Source organism: Dermacentor albipictus, chromosome 1 (genome assembly GCF_038994185.2).
Source record: "Dermacentor albipictus isolate Rhodes 1998 colony chromosome 1, USDA_Dalb.pri_finalv2, whole genome shotgun sequence".
Lineage (NCBI taxonomy): Eukaryota > Metazoa > Arthropoda > Arachnida > Ixodida > Ixodidae > Dermacentor > Dermacentor albipictus.
In genome coordinates, this window is record NC_091821.1 from 223288339 (window position 1) to 223306838 (window position 18500).

Here is an 18500-nt window from a genome sequence, read left to right on the forward strand (position 1 = left end):
AGGAACAAGCATTATTTCGCCGATTCTATCTTTTCGTATTTCACTGTTTCCGTACACGCTCTAACTACACGAGAGATCCTGTGTACACCAAGGTTATGCTTTTACAACCATGCTGCAGACCGCCGTGTTCGCGATTTTCCAATGTATTACACCAGCGAACACTGCACATATGTTAATGGAACATAGTCTTTGTGTTTAGGCTACAAGTAGAAGGCGGCAACGAAACCATTCGAGCAGGATCCCCTGCTTCATTTCTTGGTGTGAACTGCAGGATGTTTTGTGGAGATTTCACTTGTTCTGACGCGTAATGAAATTTCTTAGACCAGGATAAGATGTGTTTTTTTTTTCCTTTGGGAAAGGTATTCTTATGACGGCCAAATGACATGAACCCTCCAGTTGCGGTGACAAAGTTTTGTCATTACAAAGCTTACATCGTGTCTGATTGTAACAGTCTAGTCACAATCTCGTCAAAGACTTCCTGGTGGCTGATTGCCAATCCTTATAGTTACGTGTACGTAGTCGTTAGCATCTTTTTACAGAAATTAAGACCGCGTACAACAGAAAGAAGGGAGTTACAACACCTTCGGATGTAGGTTTCTGACTTAGGCACTGGTTGCAAAGCACTGATCTTCTGGGCCGGTATTCACAAATTGCGTTTACGCCAGTATTTTTTTTTTAAAGGAAATTCCTGCGAACCATAATGCTGGACATATTATTAGCGGAGGCGGCCGGCCAGTGACAAAATCACTTACGAACCAAAAGTTTTGTGAATCCGGGCTGTGATTTCGTATCCCACCTTCACTTGAAATTGTGCATTACCTAGTCTCTGTTGGACTCCGCCGTCGATGGCAAGAACCAAAGTGATAAAGTTTTATGATTTTGCTGATGCAACGTCTCCAGAATAAATAAACGATGGAAACCCTAAGTGAGAGCTAGCAAGTGACTGCCAATATTGCTGTCGCGAAGCCACTATATGATTTGTGACCAATTTTACAAATGAAACACATTCATTTCCACGTAGCTTGAGCCAACTTTCGGAGAGTGAAGCAGGATAATGTTAAGGCAGTAAAGTTTGCCAGAGGCATATGCAGTTTGCAACCCTACTTAGTGGAAAGGGAATCAGGGGATACAAAGAAGGATGAAGACAGGAACAACACTGCTAAGGTTGCATGCACACGCGAAAGCACAGAGCACGGCTGCAATTATTCACCGTAGCTTTTGGACTTCATGGTGTCTTTCTGCACCAGCAAGCTTTCGTATGGCGAACCGCCAGCGCGAGCGCTGTTCTTTTTCTTAGTTTTTTTTTCTTTGACATTTCACGTTACATACGATTCCCTGACATGTTTTTGTTTGTTTTTGTTTTGTTTTGCGCGCATTTTCAACATAAGAACCTTCCCTCCCTAACATTCTTAATACCTTTCCATCAACAGCATTTGTTCTACGTTTTGTTTTCGGGAGAAAAAAAAGCCTGAAAGCAAAGTAGGGAAAGTCCGTCTAGGAGCATAAGTAAAGCCTCAAGTCAACTTCGACCATTCTTCATACAATTCTTCAGAGACAATTCAAGTTGTCTTCTGAAGCTGTAGCTTGGCACCCATCCAGTTGCAGCCTTATATACTGTTATTTATTTATTTATTTATTTATTTTATAAGTCAGCTTGTTATGTAGAAAGTATCACAAGGTGTCCCAAAAGAAGTCGCGTCGCGAGATTGCGTTAAGGTTTCACAAGGCATTTCTCCTTGACCTCCAGTTCCTATGGGACGGAGATGCGAAAGGTTGACTCTTCCAGCTGAGTATTTTTTTAATGGTGTGTACAAATCAGTTCAAGGCTCCCATACTTGTGAAGCAATCAGGCGAGGACTCCCTGGACAGCTTCACGCGACCCTGGGTCGTCTAAGCGCTCCCCTGTGCAGGTCTTACGTATAAATTCAGTTACAGTGGTGGACGCTAAGGATCGCGCCACAGAGATGGCTTGCGCCACACTATAACCTGCTTCCTTGCATAACCTGACCCATGCGGCACAACGTCCTGGTCAATGCCAGGTCTCGGCATCCCTTTTTTACTTCTTCAGTTAATTATTTGTTCGACTGAGTGCAAACCCGACGTTAGCATAGGACGGTGGCGCCGGCAACATCTAGCCACGTAAAACAAATGCACCGCAGAAACGACACCGTAAATAGAAGTAGTAAAGTGCTCATCCGCAGACATTATATGCATGCAACTCTTCAAAAATGAAGTTAGAACGTCTATATTGGCTACCGTTTAGAGACTTCTAGTTTAAGAATTTATTGAGAAAAGCGCAAATGACATTTTTATTCCTGTCAATATCTGGTCCACGCATGCACTTTCAGATAGGTTGATTTCCGATAATCTCTAGACGTACAGCACTCGACAAAACATGCACGTCTATATCTAGTCTAGTTATAGACAGTCCGTAAACATCAGAATAAGAAGCCCACAAATTTATCTGAATATTAAGAATCATAACCCAAATTCCAGCGCAGCAGAGTTCGAGCAAAATGGTTCGTGGTGTCTGGTGTGTTTTCCTCGACAAACATGCGTTCCCGGTTCCTGTGTAATTTCCCTGTTCTCCACATCTATCTACGAGTTCTTTTCGCTCACCATCTTCGTCCAGCCAAATATCTCCGGAAATTTTGGTTGCCCTAGTTACCATGGTTCGCTCAATGAATTTTCGTCGACATTTGGAGCTTGTACGTTTAGCGAGCGGATGTTCTCCTCCGCATCTAGTAAGAAGAGCAGTTTCACTGTATAAGATATCCACAAACTTTCCATGGACGGTCTAAATAATTTTCGTGGGTGATGCGAGAATCCGAGTGAGACATAATAACTGACTGATTTAACCACAAAAAAGATAAACAGTTCAGTTGGAGCTCTTGAAATAAACAGGATATTCGAATTTCTTCAAAACAAACTCATGAAGTAGCACCTAAGTTGCGAACACGCCCGTTACACGGATTGTAGCGATGGCACAGTGACGTAGGTCGTATGTTTCGCGCACATCCACCGGGACTCTCAATATACCCCCTTCACGGGCTCCGTTCGTGAGGCTGGTACATACTCAGTAATTAACAATTCGGAAGTTTTTCCAGATCTCTAGAATTCCTTAACAGTTATTGCTCTGGTGTTAGTAAAATACTTGTTGGCTACTCGCCTAGCATGTTTTCCAGGCTGATATGTGCGGTATAATACCATAATATCTATTTTCGATCGGCGTTTGGAAGGATCGCACCGCGAACACTGTAGCCGATAAAGTTGTTCAGCTTCATTTTTCTCAGTACAGCATCATTGAGAACCATTAGCACTGTCATTTATGTGTAAAATAATATAAAAAGCCGAGACAAAAACGGTGAAGATTACTTCTATTGAATAATTCGGAAACCCTTGAGTTTAGGTTAACGCGGATGCATTTACCCTTAGGGACAGATGTAATTGACAAAACGGGGCACAGTTGCACCTTTCCATAGCGGGGACTCGGCATGTTTTCAGCAACCTCATGTCGTGCTGTTTCATGCGCTCCAGTGTTTCCAGAGGATAATGCTGTTCGCTAGTTCTAATGAGTTCCGTGAAGAGGATTCTAGCTTGCGACTTTCTTGCTAATGTAGTTGAGAGGACAGAATGATTACTTAATGGCATTTAGTGTCCCAAAGCTGCTTGCCCCTGAGCCATCCGAGGGGGCGTCGTGGAAAACGGGGAGAATATTTACCAACTGGGAGTTCACGATTTACTCCTAAATATACTGCATAAGTGTACATAGGTACTTCTGTATTCCACCATGACTGAAACGCGGGAATGGAACCTGCGACCTTTTCATTAGCAGCATAACGCCGTAGCTCTGAACCACCACCGCGGGTAAGAGGCGACAGTGCAGCTTCGGATGCGAAGATGACCTTTTCTAACTTCTGGAACCGAAGCTGAGGGCCGGACTGGAAAGGAGGGAAGTATTAGGAAGCTTCGCAGAACAGCGATCGCCACGCTGCCTATGTACAGGATGGGACACATGGCTGGTTGGTGTAATGACATTCACGTAACCTTTTTAAATACAACGTAAGGTTTACCTAACATCGCGAAGGTTTACATCATCTCTGATTTTGTCCCTAACATGCTTTCTCACAATGATGCTTCTCTGCTTGGATTCTAAAACTTCGGTGGAGAGCCTACACACTTTCAACGAGTGCCATTATAATACCAATCGGTCAGCGAGGTCAATTCAAGTTCCCTCGTATGACGTTAATCTGGCGTATAGTTTACACTGTACGAAGTGTTCAGCAGTTGGTTGTGGGAATCTCTGCCCTTTGCAATGGTTTACCCATTGTCTCGGGTGGGCTTTCTCTGTTGCGAAAACGGTTTACAGAGTTTCTGACGCAATACCAGTGTCATGTCATGTCGGGTTCAAAAGCCTGTTTTACGTCCAGCCGCCTCTGGACGGCGTCATACGATTATGTTTCGTGCGTGAAAGGACGTTTGAACGTCCACCAATTATCTAACATGCGGGAGCCATTCCAGATTCGAGCGAAGCCATGCACAATAGTACGTTGGCTAGTGTGTAACAAGTGTTAAAGGATAAATACGATTATCTCCAGGTTGGAGTGATTTCCTTGAGGGTGCGTATTTATATATATATATGTATTATACATAGTTTACGGCAGTTGAAACTTGTATAAAATGATAACTCTTGTCTTTTTTCTGACGCTACTGTACTACGATATCTGCAAGGTTGGTGTAAATGAACAAATGAAATAAAGTACAACAATCATATGAATGAAACGTATATTCTGGCCAGTCAATCTTGTATTACAATGCGAAATTCACAAATATATAACGCAACACGCTAGCCAGGGTTGGGATATGAGGTTGTTGTATGATAATGTCTAGGCGAAATTTATCGCAAAAAACCACATGGACACAAGAATGTGTGTCCGATGTGTATTCTTGTGTACTCGAGGTTCTTTGCGCTGTAGCTCGTCTTGGCATTACGCAGAGCTGGATTGGTCTTGACAGTGAAGCAACACATGGGACAAGAACACAATAAAGTCATGACGTGACATTGCGCTGAGACGACATATCAGCAGCACGCTGTGTCGTCATCTGTTTCGTCCATGTACCCAGCGGTTCTTATATCTAACACCGCTTTCAAGCAGCGTTCTACGTCAACACAAAGTGAAATAAACTCGCCCTCAGCCTCATCTTCGATCACTTTTGAGCGGAAAACATATCATCGAGAGCTATTTGTCTGCAGTTGAGTTCATGAACCTCAGAATGATTCAACCGTTACCGCAACTTTATTGCAGCAATAATGGCTAGAAGGTGCGAATACATGGTCAGTTTGATGTTTGAGTGAACGGATAATCGGAAGCAACGATTAAGTGCTTTTCATTACGCGTTGGATCCAAGCCAAGTAGTGTGTGACCTTGGTGTACACTCCGGGGAAATTGTGGTCGTCGCACTTCTCTCCAAACGTGGCCACACCGACCGCCGACCAGCGGTAACTTCGATCCGGCACGATCATCGGTGAACCCATGTAGCGCTGCAAAAACGTTGAATAGGATGTATGACGCCGCTGCATAATCAAGCTACGTACGCTTCGAGAACTAACGCCAGCGTTGTGACCATCTCCATTGCATTCGCCATAAAAGCCACGTTTGCTGCTCACCAGTCTGGTTTCGCACAGGTAAAGTATGATTTCATCTCTACATGCACAAAAAATACCTGCACATGCACAACCTTCGGTAGTTTCTCATAAATTTTGTCTTCATTAACGGAGGCTCAGGGTATGAGAATATGTCGATGGCAGTAATGTTGCGGGTATATCAGACGCTTTTCAAATCACAACTGTTCTCGAATTGATAACTTAGAACAGTATACTTCTGCGTGTAGGGCAAAAAAGTGACATGGCTACGGGAAGCACGGACACTTATGAACACGCTTTACGCCTTTTTCAAGGCAGATCAGGTAACGAAAGCTCCCGAGTAAGGAAACCGTCATGAACGTCAACTTCCCAGCGGCTTTTTGTTTCTTTTTCAATGAAAATAAAGGAGATGTAGTCACCCTATTATGGCGATGACTATAGCAGTAACAATATAATAAAATATATAATAAGAAATGAAGCAACGTCCTATAGATTAAAAAATCTACAGAACACATTCTCATGGGACTGTGTGCATAGACACACGACTATATAGGCATAGAAGTCGAGGGCACGCCACACCGCACTTCTTTACAGTAGCCTGTAACTTGAAGGTACAGGGTGGTGGCCACCTGAACAGACATGTGCAGGCTGCGTCTTTCAACTGTAAGCGAACGCCTTGACTGCAATGAAGTTTTTTTTTCTCTGTCTTGGTTCCCTAAAATGTTTCCAGACACGTGCATTCATTCATTCTGTAGCAGTGTCACTCGCCATCAGAATGTTTTTGAGACTTGATGCACTAGAAAGATCCACCCTTCCTCGTGTGTCTGAACTTCTTGATTCGTTACCGACCGTCATTTTGAAGCACGAACAGCGATTGGGGGTATACGCCATAGAAGCCACCTGCCTAATAGCCTGTAAAGCGTTTCGAACTCTACGAGCGTGCGAATGCTTCATAGAACACTTTAACATTTCCTATCTACACTGCCCGACCATAATTTGTCAAAACGGCAGCCGCAGTTCACCATCTGTGCACAATAATCCAACTCGTCCATAACTGCGAAAATATAACCGACAAAACACCAACATGATTCGTCTTCCATTCGCCATACGTGCTTGCTTTTGTCTTTGTCGCTTTTTTGGAGCCGTCAGAGCAACCAATATCAGTTCCGATACACCTTTGTGCGATATAGTACCCTGATTTGATTACCACCTGTGCCACAATGGTGCAAGATTTTCTGCGCACTTGGCATGGGTTGGACGGCAAGTTTGACGATGACCATACTGCTGAAAGGTTGATGGAAAGAGATATGTAAGGACGTTATCTATAGTCTCGCCAAAAGCTATGTGACGCCCTCAGATATACCGCAACATCTTATCGCATCATCGATATGACTAACTATCTGTAGTGCGGCAGCAGAGGTAACTTCTTCGCACAAATTCGCATTCCATATTTTGCATTCTCATTAGCCACTTATTTCAGTCAATTACCTTTGCACGTATCTTCTATGCAACGTCACAATCACTTTAGATGTTAAAGTGCGTAAAAAGCGCTTCGTTGTGCCTTCAGCTTTTTTTTTTTCATTGAGGTCGTGGTAGTCAAAGGCAACATTGTCGTATTTAGCATATCAATAATGTAATCAACACTCTGCACTACAGCAACAGAGTTTACGCCATTGAAACAGCCCACAGCAAACGTTGTCGATTCGTATTTTCAATTTGATGTATTCACCTCTCCGCCTCAGTGATAGCCTTTCTGCAACCTATGATTTTCAGCCAGTTGCAGAGATTAACGGGATGGAAACAAACGCCTGAGTTGGCTAGGAGGCAGCAAAAAATAAAAGAAGGCTTATGCTTAACGGCTTTCAACTGTACAGCTCTGCTTGATGTTCTTATCAGGAAAGTTGTGCTCATTCCCAAACATTAATTCTTTCCTACGCCACTTTGCGTAAATTCGCTGTCTACATTATTCTAAATTTACTTAATTTAGACACCCTCAAATATAGGCATGCGAGTATATTCGAAATTTTTAATAGAAATCAAATAGCCCTTCTTACTTGATTCATACGTGATTTCGATATTTAATATTCGAACTTCTTTAAGATTCGTCAATGTCTACAAGGAGAAAGAAATAAGCAAGGCTGCCTGGAGTGTTTATTGTCAATCCGACTAAACGAAAAATACTTAGCTATTCCTGCAATGAGTGATGTGAAGTGGTATGCTTCAGGAAGCATTGTTGCTACGCAAAGGCACCGGTTTCTCAGCTAACACATGGATGAGTAGGACGTGTTTGAACGATATATTGCTATCGCCTAACCAAAAGTGTTTGCTTTCCACATTTCTGCATATTTGTTAACTCAGCATAAATGAACTATCGTTTTCCCTCCGTACTACACCTCACTACGTTTGCATCGCAAAAGAGATACATTCTTTCTTTCTTTTTTTTTCGTTCTTCTTAGGTACGGAGAAACACTTCGTATTTCATATCAGAAACTAGTTTGTCTCGGGCGTTCGTATTCGATTCAATTCGAAAATTTCACTATTTGAGCACACCAATAGCCTTAATGTCGTGTTAAGAAGAAAAAAAAATGTGTGCGTTTTTAAAATAAGGAGTAAGATTTTTTTTTTTTAAACTTGAAGTCAGGAAGTTGTCACTTGAAACATGCAAAGCAAGTTTTAAACTAAATAGCTGAAAATTGAGAAAACCCATGCATGCATGCACTGTTCGTATATGCTCTTACGTCACAGCTGCCTTCGACTTCCTGGATGTCGGTGCACATCTGGCCAGCGATGATGCCTCTCGGAAGCTCACGCACCCTCACGTTCTCGAAAAACTCGCTGCAGTCTCCGTTGTTTGCGACGAGGGCCCGACGAGCGCGCAGTGCCATGGGCGATTTATTTCCTGAAATATCAAAGTTTGATCTTTGTATACATCTGATGTGCCACACTGTCTAACACGTTTCCTGGTCACATTGAGTCAATTTTGCCTTACCAATTGTTTTCTGTTTGTTTGCTTGTTTGTTTGTTTGTTTGTTTGTTTGTTTGTTTGTTTGTTTGTTTGTTTGTTTGTTTGTTTGTTTGTTTGTTTGTTTGTTTGTTTGTTTGTTTGTTTGTTTGTTTGTTTGTTTGTTTGTTTGTTTGGAAGCTTTGGCTTGGGAGCTCCTATCTAAATGCATCGGAACGGGAGGAAATCGCTTTCCTCGGCAGCCAATACACTAATTTTAATGGGGGTTGTTTTACTTTTCTAAAATTAAAAATCTAGTAAATGTGGGTATTGAATTTATGCCATGTCTTTTTTTTTTCATTGCGAAATAAAAAGAACTCACGTATGAAGTTTACAACTTTGTAACTCCGCCATAAAAAACGCTATAACAATTACGTAAATTGCAACTAATAAAGAATTGACAGTTGCCTAAACATCCTTACCGGATCTGAATGCGAAAGCATTATGACCTCTCTAATTGGTTATGTCCATGACACGTGACGTCATACATTATCACGTGTCCTTCACAACTCTACCTTAATCCACTTTAATCCACTTTAATTCACCTTCATTTACTTTACGTTAATTCACTTTAATTCACCCTAAGTCACCTCACTCTAACTTGTACTAACTTTAATTTACTTCACTCTAATTCACTTTAATTCACTTTAACATGAATTATGCGTAATTACAACTAATTAACGTTGTTATACCATTTACTGTCTTTTGCATGACTACTGACGTCATACACGATGCTGGTGACGTCACTGATGATGCTGATCTTTGGTACCATATCGCTTGACCACGCCGCATTTTCTGCCTCACGGCACATATAATGCTTTCACATTAATACATCCAAAGCGAACAAAATTGATGCATTATGCACCGCTCCGAAATGAAGCTCTATTTTGTTAATAGGACCTTTTGCGAAACTTTTGTAAACATTGTAAGCTTCGTGTAAGCCGTAAATTCATGTATCGAATTCGTCCGCTTGAGATGCTCAAGCAGATGCAGTTTACAAAATGGCGATATCTGTTTCTGGTGCAGAGATGCGGATTTGTAAAATTCATGCTTCTATATATTTTGAAATGTAACTTTTGTAAAATCCCTTAAAGCCCTAAAGAAAGATTCTGCTTCCTATAGTTGCTAGAATTTAATTGCCCCCAGTTGTTGCGATTGAAACACACGTGCCCTTCTTTACCCTGTATAGAGCGTACTGGTTCTTGCTTATGTCACAATGCGCCTAATTGCTACTCCGATGCATGAAAAGGTTCGGTGACGAGTTACCGTAATACTTGGGCGACCATTCGAGCACGTAAGACAGCCTCTTGTCGAAGGCGTCGGTACGGGTGGGCAGGCAGATGGGCATCGTATCGTTGGCCACGTTACGGCGCAGCGTCATCACGGCCAGGTCGTAGTAGCTGCTCCCGGGCAGGTAGTCTGGGTGCACCTCCACGTCGTAAACGCTGTACTCCACTCCGGATTCGGTGGACTCTGACTCGAGTTGAACTGAGTACAGTCGTGGGTTCCTGAGGGCAGCCCGACAGTCTGTTAAAAGCGCTGTTTCGGCCAGTAGAAAATTAGTGAGCATTTGGATGAGACAGCTACATTTACCAGCAATTCTGATCCCGCCTAGACGATAGGCTTTCGCAGCTACTCGTGGCATTTAGTGCCCGCATTGTGTCTATAATATTGAGTTTGTCATTGTTTTAGTTTTCTTTTTCTTTATTAAAGTGAATTGTAGTGTGTACGTCCTGAAACTGCACAATGGGTTATGGGGCGTGACGTTGTGGAGAGGATACAGGTTAATTTTAACCACCTGGGGTTATTTAACATGCACCACTCAAAGCACGGTTTGCATTCCGCCCCTCTGAAATGCAGCTGCCGCAGCCGGTAATCGAACCCGCGACCCTGTGCTTCACAGCACAACGCCATAGCCATTAAACCACCACAGCGAACTTTCGGTTTTGTTAACTGCAGTGTTTAACATTCTACATTTCTGTAAAATTACCAAAACAAAGAGTGCTCTTGCGCACATTGGAAATGAGGCAAGAGGCGTTCTCGTGACCGAAGTTAAACGCACCACTAAAAAAAAGAATTTAAAAGAAAGCAAGGCCCTGATGGTCAAAATCATAACCACGGAGCAAGATAATGTGGTCACAGCTGATGCATTCCAGTGTGACAGTGACAGCATCATAGCGAAAGCCGTTGCCCAATTGTCAATAACTTCTTACGAATGAGACAGGATCCGGTCAGCTTTTGCATTTCTAATAAGCCTTCGCGTGTGCTTTTCAGTTTACGAGCTACGACTGCACTTGCTTATGCGGCCACCATAGTGTAACTCTCAGATCCAAGGGCACACTTATGATGCGACAATATCCCGTTTTCTTTTATTTTTGGTCTCCCCATATCGTCTTTTTCTACCAACTTGTCCACCTTCACTTTTTTCTATAATATCTCCCCGAAAAGGTGGCCAGGACTATTTTGGTGCAATGACAGTAAAGGCCCTGTACTTAGAAACGAAATAATGTCGCTAGGACTGGTTTTCTGAGGATGCATCATTGTGCTCCATAGAGTGCCAATTTGTCTACACGGCTTGTAATGCCCCACGCCAAAAAACCTCATATCAAAGCTACCCAGTGATTATCGCCGCGTTACAGAGCACCCATATCAAATTGTACCGTCGGTTCAGTGTACCTAAGGATGACGTTTTATGCCGGGACAAGAAACGACAAATTGACCGGAATAACTAAAGGTGTAACAATTAAAGATAAAACCGACATAACAATCCGCCGATGTGATTTCCGAATTGCAACCTGCTTTCTTTTGTTATTGGTCCCTGAGATAATTGGAGGATCGAGAGAGAGTGATGATCTTGAATGGATCCTAGAGAGGTTTGCCAAGCGACATGCCTAGCACACTATTCTAGATGGAGATGATGAAACATGAACTGATGTGCACAGTTCATAACAAAGATGCACAACATACACAAAACAAAGCACTCAATACTCGACTGAAGCGTCTACTCGTTTCACTTACTGTGGTCTCGGGTCAAAGCAGTGAGCCGCTGTTAAGACATGTCGCTCGCTGATCAGAACACCGGCACAGAGGTAGTCAGGTGACTTTCGCTGATTGTACTCCATGATTGAAGCCTGCAAATGTTACCATACGGCACGTTCATACACTACGAGCTTGGTAATATGTGTTTTAAGACCTTTAACAAAACCATCCCGATTAATCTGGTATAAATCAATTCGCTACTGTCTCAATAGATATTTCTAAAGCGTTTTTACCATCATTTTTTATCTCGTACTTATAAATATCCTAATGTTTTCAAAGCGAATAGAACGACTGAAATTCAGGTATACCGCCGTTCCTCAAACCTCCTCACACCTTAACCATATTACTCTGCATCAAATGTATCATTTTGACGCATTCTCGTCGTATTTAAAGCGAGCGTTAGGCAGCGTGACATTGAGGTTCTGTTCTTTGCAAGAAAGCCATAGAGCATTTTGATAATTTCGTATAAAAGCACATCATAACCCGCGCGACTTTATTAAAACACAGATGTTATGCTACTTCATTGCTCAACTGCAAAAGGTTCTTACCATCCAAGGCCACTCTGCGGTCCGTGCTTTCCCACTTGGCAATGGCTTGAACCTCTTCAGTCCACATGCTGTTTAGAAACGATGTTTTTTTTATATTATCATATTCATTTAAGAGCGCCAGAGATTTTAGCTAAAAATGCTAAAGTTCATAACCATCATAAATTTATTATTTTAAGTACTATTAGCCCCTAAGCTAAATGTTTTGGCGAAGTGATACAAGTTCGTACACTACTAAACAAAAAAATTAAGAATAAAGCGCACAGTAAACAATATCAAACAATCAAAACAATTATACATTGTGTACATTTGTGTTCAGCATTCAATAAATGTATTAACAGAATAACAAATTGATTTAAATACCAAAAAAAAGATTAGACGTCCGCTCTGCCTAAAGGTTTAAATAGTTATCGGGTATATCACCTACACCTGCGGACTTTCGCGCAATTAGATTCGATACAAGGTTAAGTATGCCGGCTTCCACTAATTACAAATTTTCAATAGGAGGCAGTGCTTCATCGACGTCGATGAAGCACTGCCTTCATATACTAGTGCTCATTCGGTTGTACAGGCTGCTTAACTGCACGTTTCAAATTTCTCGTTTATTTGAACGAAGCGTTGCTTGGATATTCTTGATCAGTTAATTGTGGTTCCTTCGCGAAGATTTTTCGCGAGCTCAAAACTTTCTTAAAAGGAGGATCGAGTACCAGTATAGCCATTTGCAGCACGGCACGCTCCTCTGTACTTGTGGGTCTTACCCTGCTTTGAGCAGCCGTGTGTGCTAAGTTCACCGTAGCTACCATCTCCGTCTCATGTGCGACGTTTCATGCGCTTATTCTAACCGTAAAAAATGATCAGAGTAACAGTACCGTTCAAAAGCTTCGTCAGATGCACCGACAGTACTTAATACATTATGTCCGTTCCCAGTCTAACACGCGTGCTTTTTTTTTTTCAAGTGCCCTTGAACTAAAACGACATCGAAAGAAACATTTATTTTATGTCACGCTAGGTCTGCATCACCTTTATAAGTGTTTGCTGAAATGCAGCAAACACTTAGATTCATTTGTTTGTTACTTCTGCGGTATTATTGTCAAAAGACAGTGATCCTTAGATCCGCAGGCTGTTTAAATTATTTTTGATATAGTTCGCAAGAACTCAAATAATCCGTCAGCAGACATCAGGTATTGTCACGACAGCGATGTACCATCAGCAAGATCTATTTTATTCTATTATTATACGCAACTTCAAAGTTCCTTTTAGATTGTACTTCCTTTATACAACCAGCATAGATAACAGTATAGTATCATTTACGCATGATCTACGCTTTCTTCATTGATTCATGCAAGAAAACTAGAAACATGTAGAAGTATAGAGTAAGAATGGGCTGGAAGCTTTTGGAGAGAGAAAAGCATAAGTGATAAATGAAACGCTGGGAGGTTAACAAGGTTGGAACCCGTCGGCTACCAAGCGCTAGGAAAATGGAGAAAGGGGAGTCGTGCCATTAATTTTACGCCTCGCATATAGTAACTTGCGCCCTGGGCCAGTAAATCGTACAGCAAGCGATTAAGCTCTACTTTAGAATGATAAAAACCTCAGAGTTTCTACGGATTGCAAAACGTGACATGGTTTCGTTTCCTTAAATATTTGAGCAAACTCACATGCGTCGTCGCAACGACAGGTCCAAGCCAAGAGGATCGTGCTCACTATGATAACAAATGATGCCATGTTCAGCGCCAATCACTTCCAAACACAGAAGTACCACCTAGAACAAGAAAGCGGTTGGGATACAAATGAATTAATTGATTATTTTGTTGGTAATGCGGGCATATATAAGACAGCTGCACGTTCAAGTGAGTTGCTTGCAGCGAAACACCCAAGAAAGACAGGTAACGCAGAACTACGGTTTCAGCTTTCCGTCATCCGACTTCAAGAACGTAGTTATTGAAGTCAGAGGGTGGAAAATAAGGATTGGGGAGCAAACAGTATGTAGCTCGTTGTACATGTTCACGTGAATAGACTTCGTGCAAAAAGGAAGAATTTCTCAACACCTTGATCGTCGCTGGTTCGAGAAAGTAAGACGATTAGCAACACACGAGAGAAAGCAAGAACAAAGCGCCCCACCTTAGCTCCCTGGTTCGTGTCACCCTGTAATTCTTCGCAGCCGCACACTCTCTCGGTCTGGTGAGTGCGGCCAGCGCAGGGTGTTGTTTTATATCAGCCGCGGCACTGAGAACAGCACCGCCGCATACTGCGCGCCTTGCTTGATTGGAGCGCGTGCCAGCTCGCCGGACCACGTGACGAGAGCAAAGAATCGCCGTTGCATCTTCATTACCAAACGAAGAAAATGGAAACGCTAAAGCGGTGACCTGTCGAAGCAGGGGGCGCAGGCATGAATTATGCCCTATCGGAGCCTAATGGCAAGTTGCCGTTTAGCGCGCGCAAAGGAGAAGGTGCACCGAGGCGGTGAGCCCGGAAAGGGTGTCAGGCCCTGTGCGTCGCAGACCGACCGCAGGAGCGCGCCAGGAACGAGCATCGAGCTCAAAGCGCCTGCCGCAAGAAGAGAGCTCGGTGAAGGGCAGCGGCCGCCGAAGCTCCCAGGGCAGCGATTCAGCCGAGTTGGTAAATGAGAAAGGTGTGCGCGCTGTCCCGGCCTTCGGCGCCTGTGCGTGGCCTTGTGCATTGGACTTGTAAACTTGCGGCGAGAGCGTACAAGCAAAGATGAAGTTGTGAAGGGTATGTGCGTGTGTGTTTGTGTTTGAGGGGGCGGGTTGCTTGGCCGCTGCCGAGGGGACGGGCGGAGAAGCGCGCCTATATATACGACACTGACACCATGGATGATCGGCATGCGCGGAAAGCGGAGAGCGAGAAAAAAATAGTGTGCCTGAACCCTGACACCGCGAATAGTATATGTAGCCCTGATGGCAGCCACGGTCAGGGCCGCATGGCCTCGCGTGATTTCAATAAGCCGTGACTGTCGGGAGGCTCGTACACGGCTCGTCCCTTGAAAGTCAAGAAAGCGCGCAGCTATATACTTTTGCTCTACTGCTTCCGACGCGACATTTTCGGTGCCAGGGATGAGAATTACACTTGCTTGAATGACTTATTCATAGCCATCTACTTCAACGCAGTAACAAAAAGAAAAGTACTGAAGCGAAGAAATAAGGTAAGCGGCAACCTATGTGGGTGGTTCACGCTTTACAAGGTATGTGTTCCTTTACTATCTTTTTTGTCCTATAAACATGCGAAGATGCTGGCTAAGTCAATTCAGGACGAATTACGCAGTATAACCGCGGCCAGCGCTTGTCCTGCAGTGTAATTCGTACTGTTAAATATTTCTGCTTAATAGGCTGGCTTCTCAAATGTCCATTACTCCAACCGGTTCACGTCGTACCTACGCGGCGCAGTGGATACCACCACTACTCACGTACAAGGAACTCCACTCAAAGGGTGAATCTGCACGTGGTAGAGCGACTTTCAGTGAAAATGTTGGCTTGCTTCCAGCAGGGCTCACGGACAGCGTGGAACAATCTGCCTTCACCAGATGAATTCTCCAATTTGCTCCCGCATGAGTAAAATAACTCTTAAAACAAAAACACACATCTCGATCTCGTTATCGTTTCTAAGAGTCACGCATCTACGCGTGCAATTTATGGCCGACATTGTCTAGTCAGGGCGGGCTCAGACCCTGCAATGTGCGCGCTGCTCTTGAGAAACAGCTTCCTTCCTCCTTTTTTTTTTTCTCCCGGTGGATACAACTCCGTGATTTACAGTGCAAGCTTCCAAACGGTGAAATGATGATGTAATTCATGGAGCGAAATGGTTTATAACCTAAAGCGGCCTTCATGTTTTCCTCTCTCTCTTTTTTCCTCAAAAAGTAAATTTCTGAACACAGGATACGCTGACCGTTGACATCAATTAAGAAGTCAGCGCTGCGGCGACACGCACTGCTGCGGACGGCGGCGCAGGGTGTATAGGTGAGGCGTAAACTCGCAACGGCTCATCAGACGCGTTGTCTGCTCGGCGTTTGCGGTCAAAAGGTGACGGTTCCGACGCATGATTCTCCGTTCGCGGAGTCGGTCGCACTTGCTCTCTGCGCACCTTCATCGCAAGGTATTACCCACGCTGCTCATTTCTCGAGCCTGTGATCGTCGCATCGACGACTTCCAACAAAATCTGAGCATAGGCAGCAACTTAAGATATATTTTTAGCCGAATCGATACAACACGTGCATTAAGTATGCGTACTGTCGCAGTTTAGCGCTTATCTTGAATGACCAGTTGCACATTTTGTTCTCCGGTGAATCCTGTTCGTGCCAACGACAACAGTATTTTTTTTATGTATTTCATCTCAATTTCACTAGGCTGCAGCAACATGCATAATTTTGTAGTGGAGGCACTATAGGCGTGCAGGCGGTTCCAAGCTAAGCTTTTTCTTGGAACGAACGTCTTGGAACACCATTTTGGCGAGCACCCCGCATGGTATAACGACATTAAGTTGGTGTTCGATGCGAGGTGATCAAGGTGTACTGGGAGGATTTAAAAGACATGGACCGTGATTTTCTCGCATATTTTGTTAAATGTGTAGCTAGGCGACTGTCACGCGTATGTCAACGCCTGGTACATTCGCTTGGGCAGGCAGAATGAACACAGAACGCAAGGTGCGATGCCGAGAAAACATTCACAGCATGAGGAATTTAAATTGCACATATGTTAAAATACAACACTTACTGCAGACGGAATGCGTCCTCCCTAACTAGTTTTGGTGTTCACACCCCCGCGTTAACCAACGTATGTGGGGCAATCGTTTATACGCTAGCGTCTGAGCGCTTACAGTACCGCTTATGTCCATTGTGGATGTCTTCGCCACCCGGTCTGTGGTCCGTCGTCGCAACCCGGTCGTGATCAGTCATCGCTGGTGTCCGGCGTCACCGCTGCCCCGGCTGACGTGACGAAGGCACAACCGCTAGAGAGCTGTCGCGCTCCGGCAGAGCGGGGCTCGTGCCTGCTGGCGCTCTTTCTGCGCACCGGCCCAGTTCAGGTCTATAGATGGGACGGTGACTGGCTGCAGCCAGCCTTCGCGTGTCCACGTTCAGCGGCATGAACGCTGACGTGTCTCGGCGGCTAGGTCCGGGCATCGCTAGTTCCGGAGCAGGCGGTCAGCTGCTCACCGAGCCTGGTACTCGGGCGGGACGTCGCTGGATCACCACGGCACTGGGGCAGGACCCAGAGTGGCATTCTCCGGCCGTCTTCTCCCAGAACACTGCGCCCCGGCCACCACGTCCTTCCATGCGCGCGCCCGGTCTCTAAGATGGCGTCTTGTCTTGTCTTGTCTCCCAAATACTGGCGCATACCCACTATGGGGGATTGGCCAAGAAGCGTCATCGCATGCTCCCTTCACTTCTTCCTTTCTCCCATGTCTTCTTGCCTGTTTTCTTGTTCTTGTTTCTGTTCACTAGTGAAATGGCGCAACCCATGCTGGGGGATCGGCGATGAATCGGCTGGTGAAGGAACTATTAGCACTTTTCCTTTTTGTTGGAAAAAATTAGGGTGGAATGAAATAAGGAACTTGAAGATGGGATTTAAAATGTCTACTTTTACAGATAATCAATATCTGCAATAATCAATTATTTAGATATTTTGTGAATTTCGTGAGCCTAATAAGTATTTAGAGGAATTCTAGCTTGCAATTCGTCTTGTCTCAGCAGAAAGATGCAGAGGGCTTCCTAAACATTCCTGTGGCTGTAACCTAGTACGGTAACCCCAAAGGAAATAATTACAGGAAGAGTCAAATTCAAGCCAAGCTTTTGGAAGGGTTCGTCTAAAAATGTTTTCCGTTGAATAATGAAACGGCGGCAGAGATTAACTCTCATTACATAAAGGGCACAAAGGCGATATAGCCAGGCGAGACCTGTGGAGGTAAAAGTTCAGTGGGGGGACTCGGCACCGCAATCTTGTTTTCGTTCCTATCATGTCTTTCCCTTCCTGTTCCTTTACTTGCACCTGTCACTCCTGACAGCGACATACGCTAGCCTAGTGGTAACAAAGCTACAATGTCTTCCTTATACAGAGGCGTCGAAAACATATTAAGACAGACTCAAGCGTGCGGGGCAAGCGAATTGCAGTCGACGAACGCTTTTAGCATGGCTTACGTTCCATATCTCACACAAATATCATAAAAGTGTCGCAAACACAAGGGGAATACCGCAGCTTTGATCACGTTAGACATTTTTGTAACAAATATGTTGCGGAAGTTAGAGAAAGAGATATATTAC

The 18500-nt window shown here is 44.0% G+C and overlaps 1 protein-coding gene across 3 annotated transcripts; it reads right to left on the bottom strand.

The window, feature by feature from the left end:
• Window positions 1-5274: 5274 nt before the first annotated feature.
• LOC135912058 (clotting factor B-like) lies at window positions 5275-17536 on the bottom strand. 3 transcript variants are annotated; one of them, XM_065444435.1, is made up of 7 exons: window positions 17065-17536; window positions 13888-13991; window positions 12233-12300; window positions 11664-11776; window positions 9912-10153; window positions 8383-8543; window positions 5275-5542 (listed from the first exon to the last, which is right to left on the bottom strand). In XM_065444435.1, exons 2-7 carry the CDS (start codon window positions 13952-13954, stop codon window positions 5378-5380), a joined length of 816 nt encoding a protein of 271 aa, XP_065300507.1. In that variant the 5' UTR covers window positions 13955-13991; window positions 17065-17536; the 3' UTR covers window positions 5275-5377. The 3 variants fall into 3 exon arrangements, with proteins under 3 accessions (XP_065300507.1, XP_065300508.1, XP_065300506.1); XM_065444436.1 differs by having other exon boundaries at window positions 17060-17536; XM_065444434.1 differs by lacking the exon at window positions 17065-17536 and adding an exon at window positions 14351-14439.
• Window positions 17537-18500: the final 964 nt, after the last annotated feature.

Excerpts from the sequence above, each read along its gene's own strand:
- LOC135912058 (XM_065444435.1), bottom strand. The coding sequence starts at position 13,954 with ATGGCATCATTTGTTATCATAGTGAGCACGATCCTCTTGGCTTGGACC. Across the intron at positions 12,301-13,887 it reads CTGTCGTTGCGACGACGCAT|CATGTGGACTGAAGAGGTTC; the intron begins GTGAGTTTGCTC and ends GTTTCTAAACAG. Across the intron at positions 8,544-9,911 it reads ATGGTCGCCCAAGTATTACG|GAAATAAATCGCCCATGGCA; the intron begins GTAACTCGTCAC and ends TTGATATTTCAG.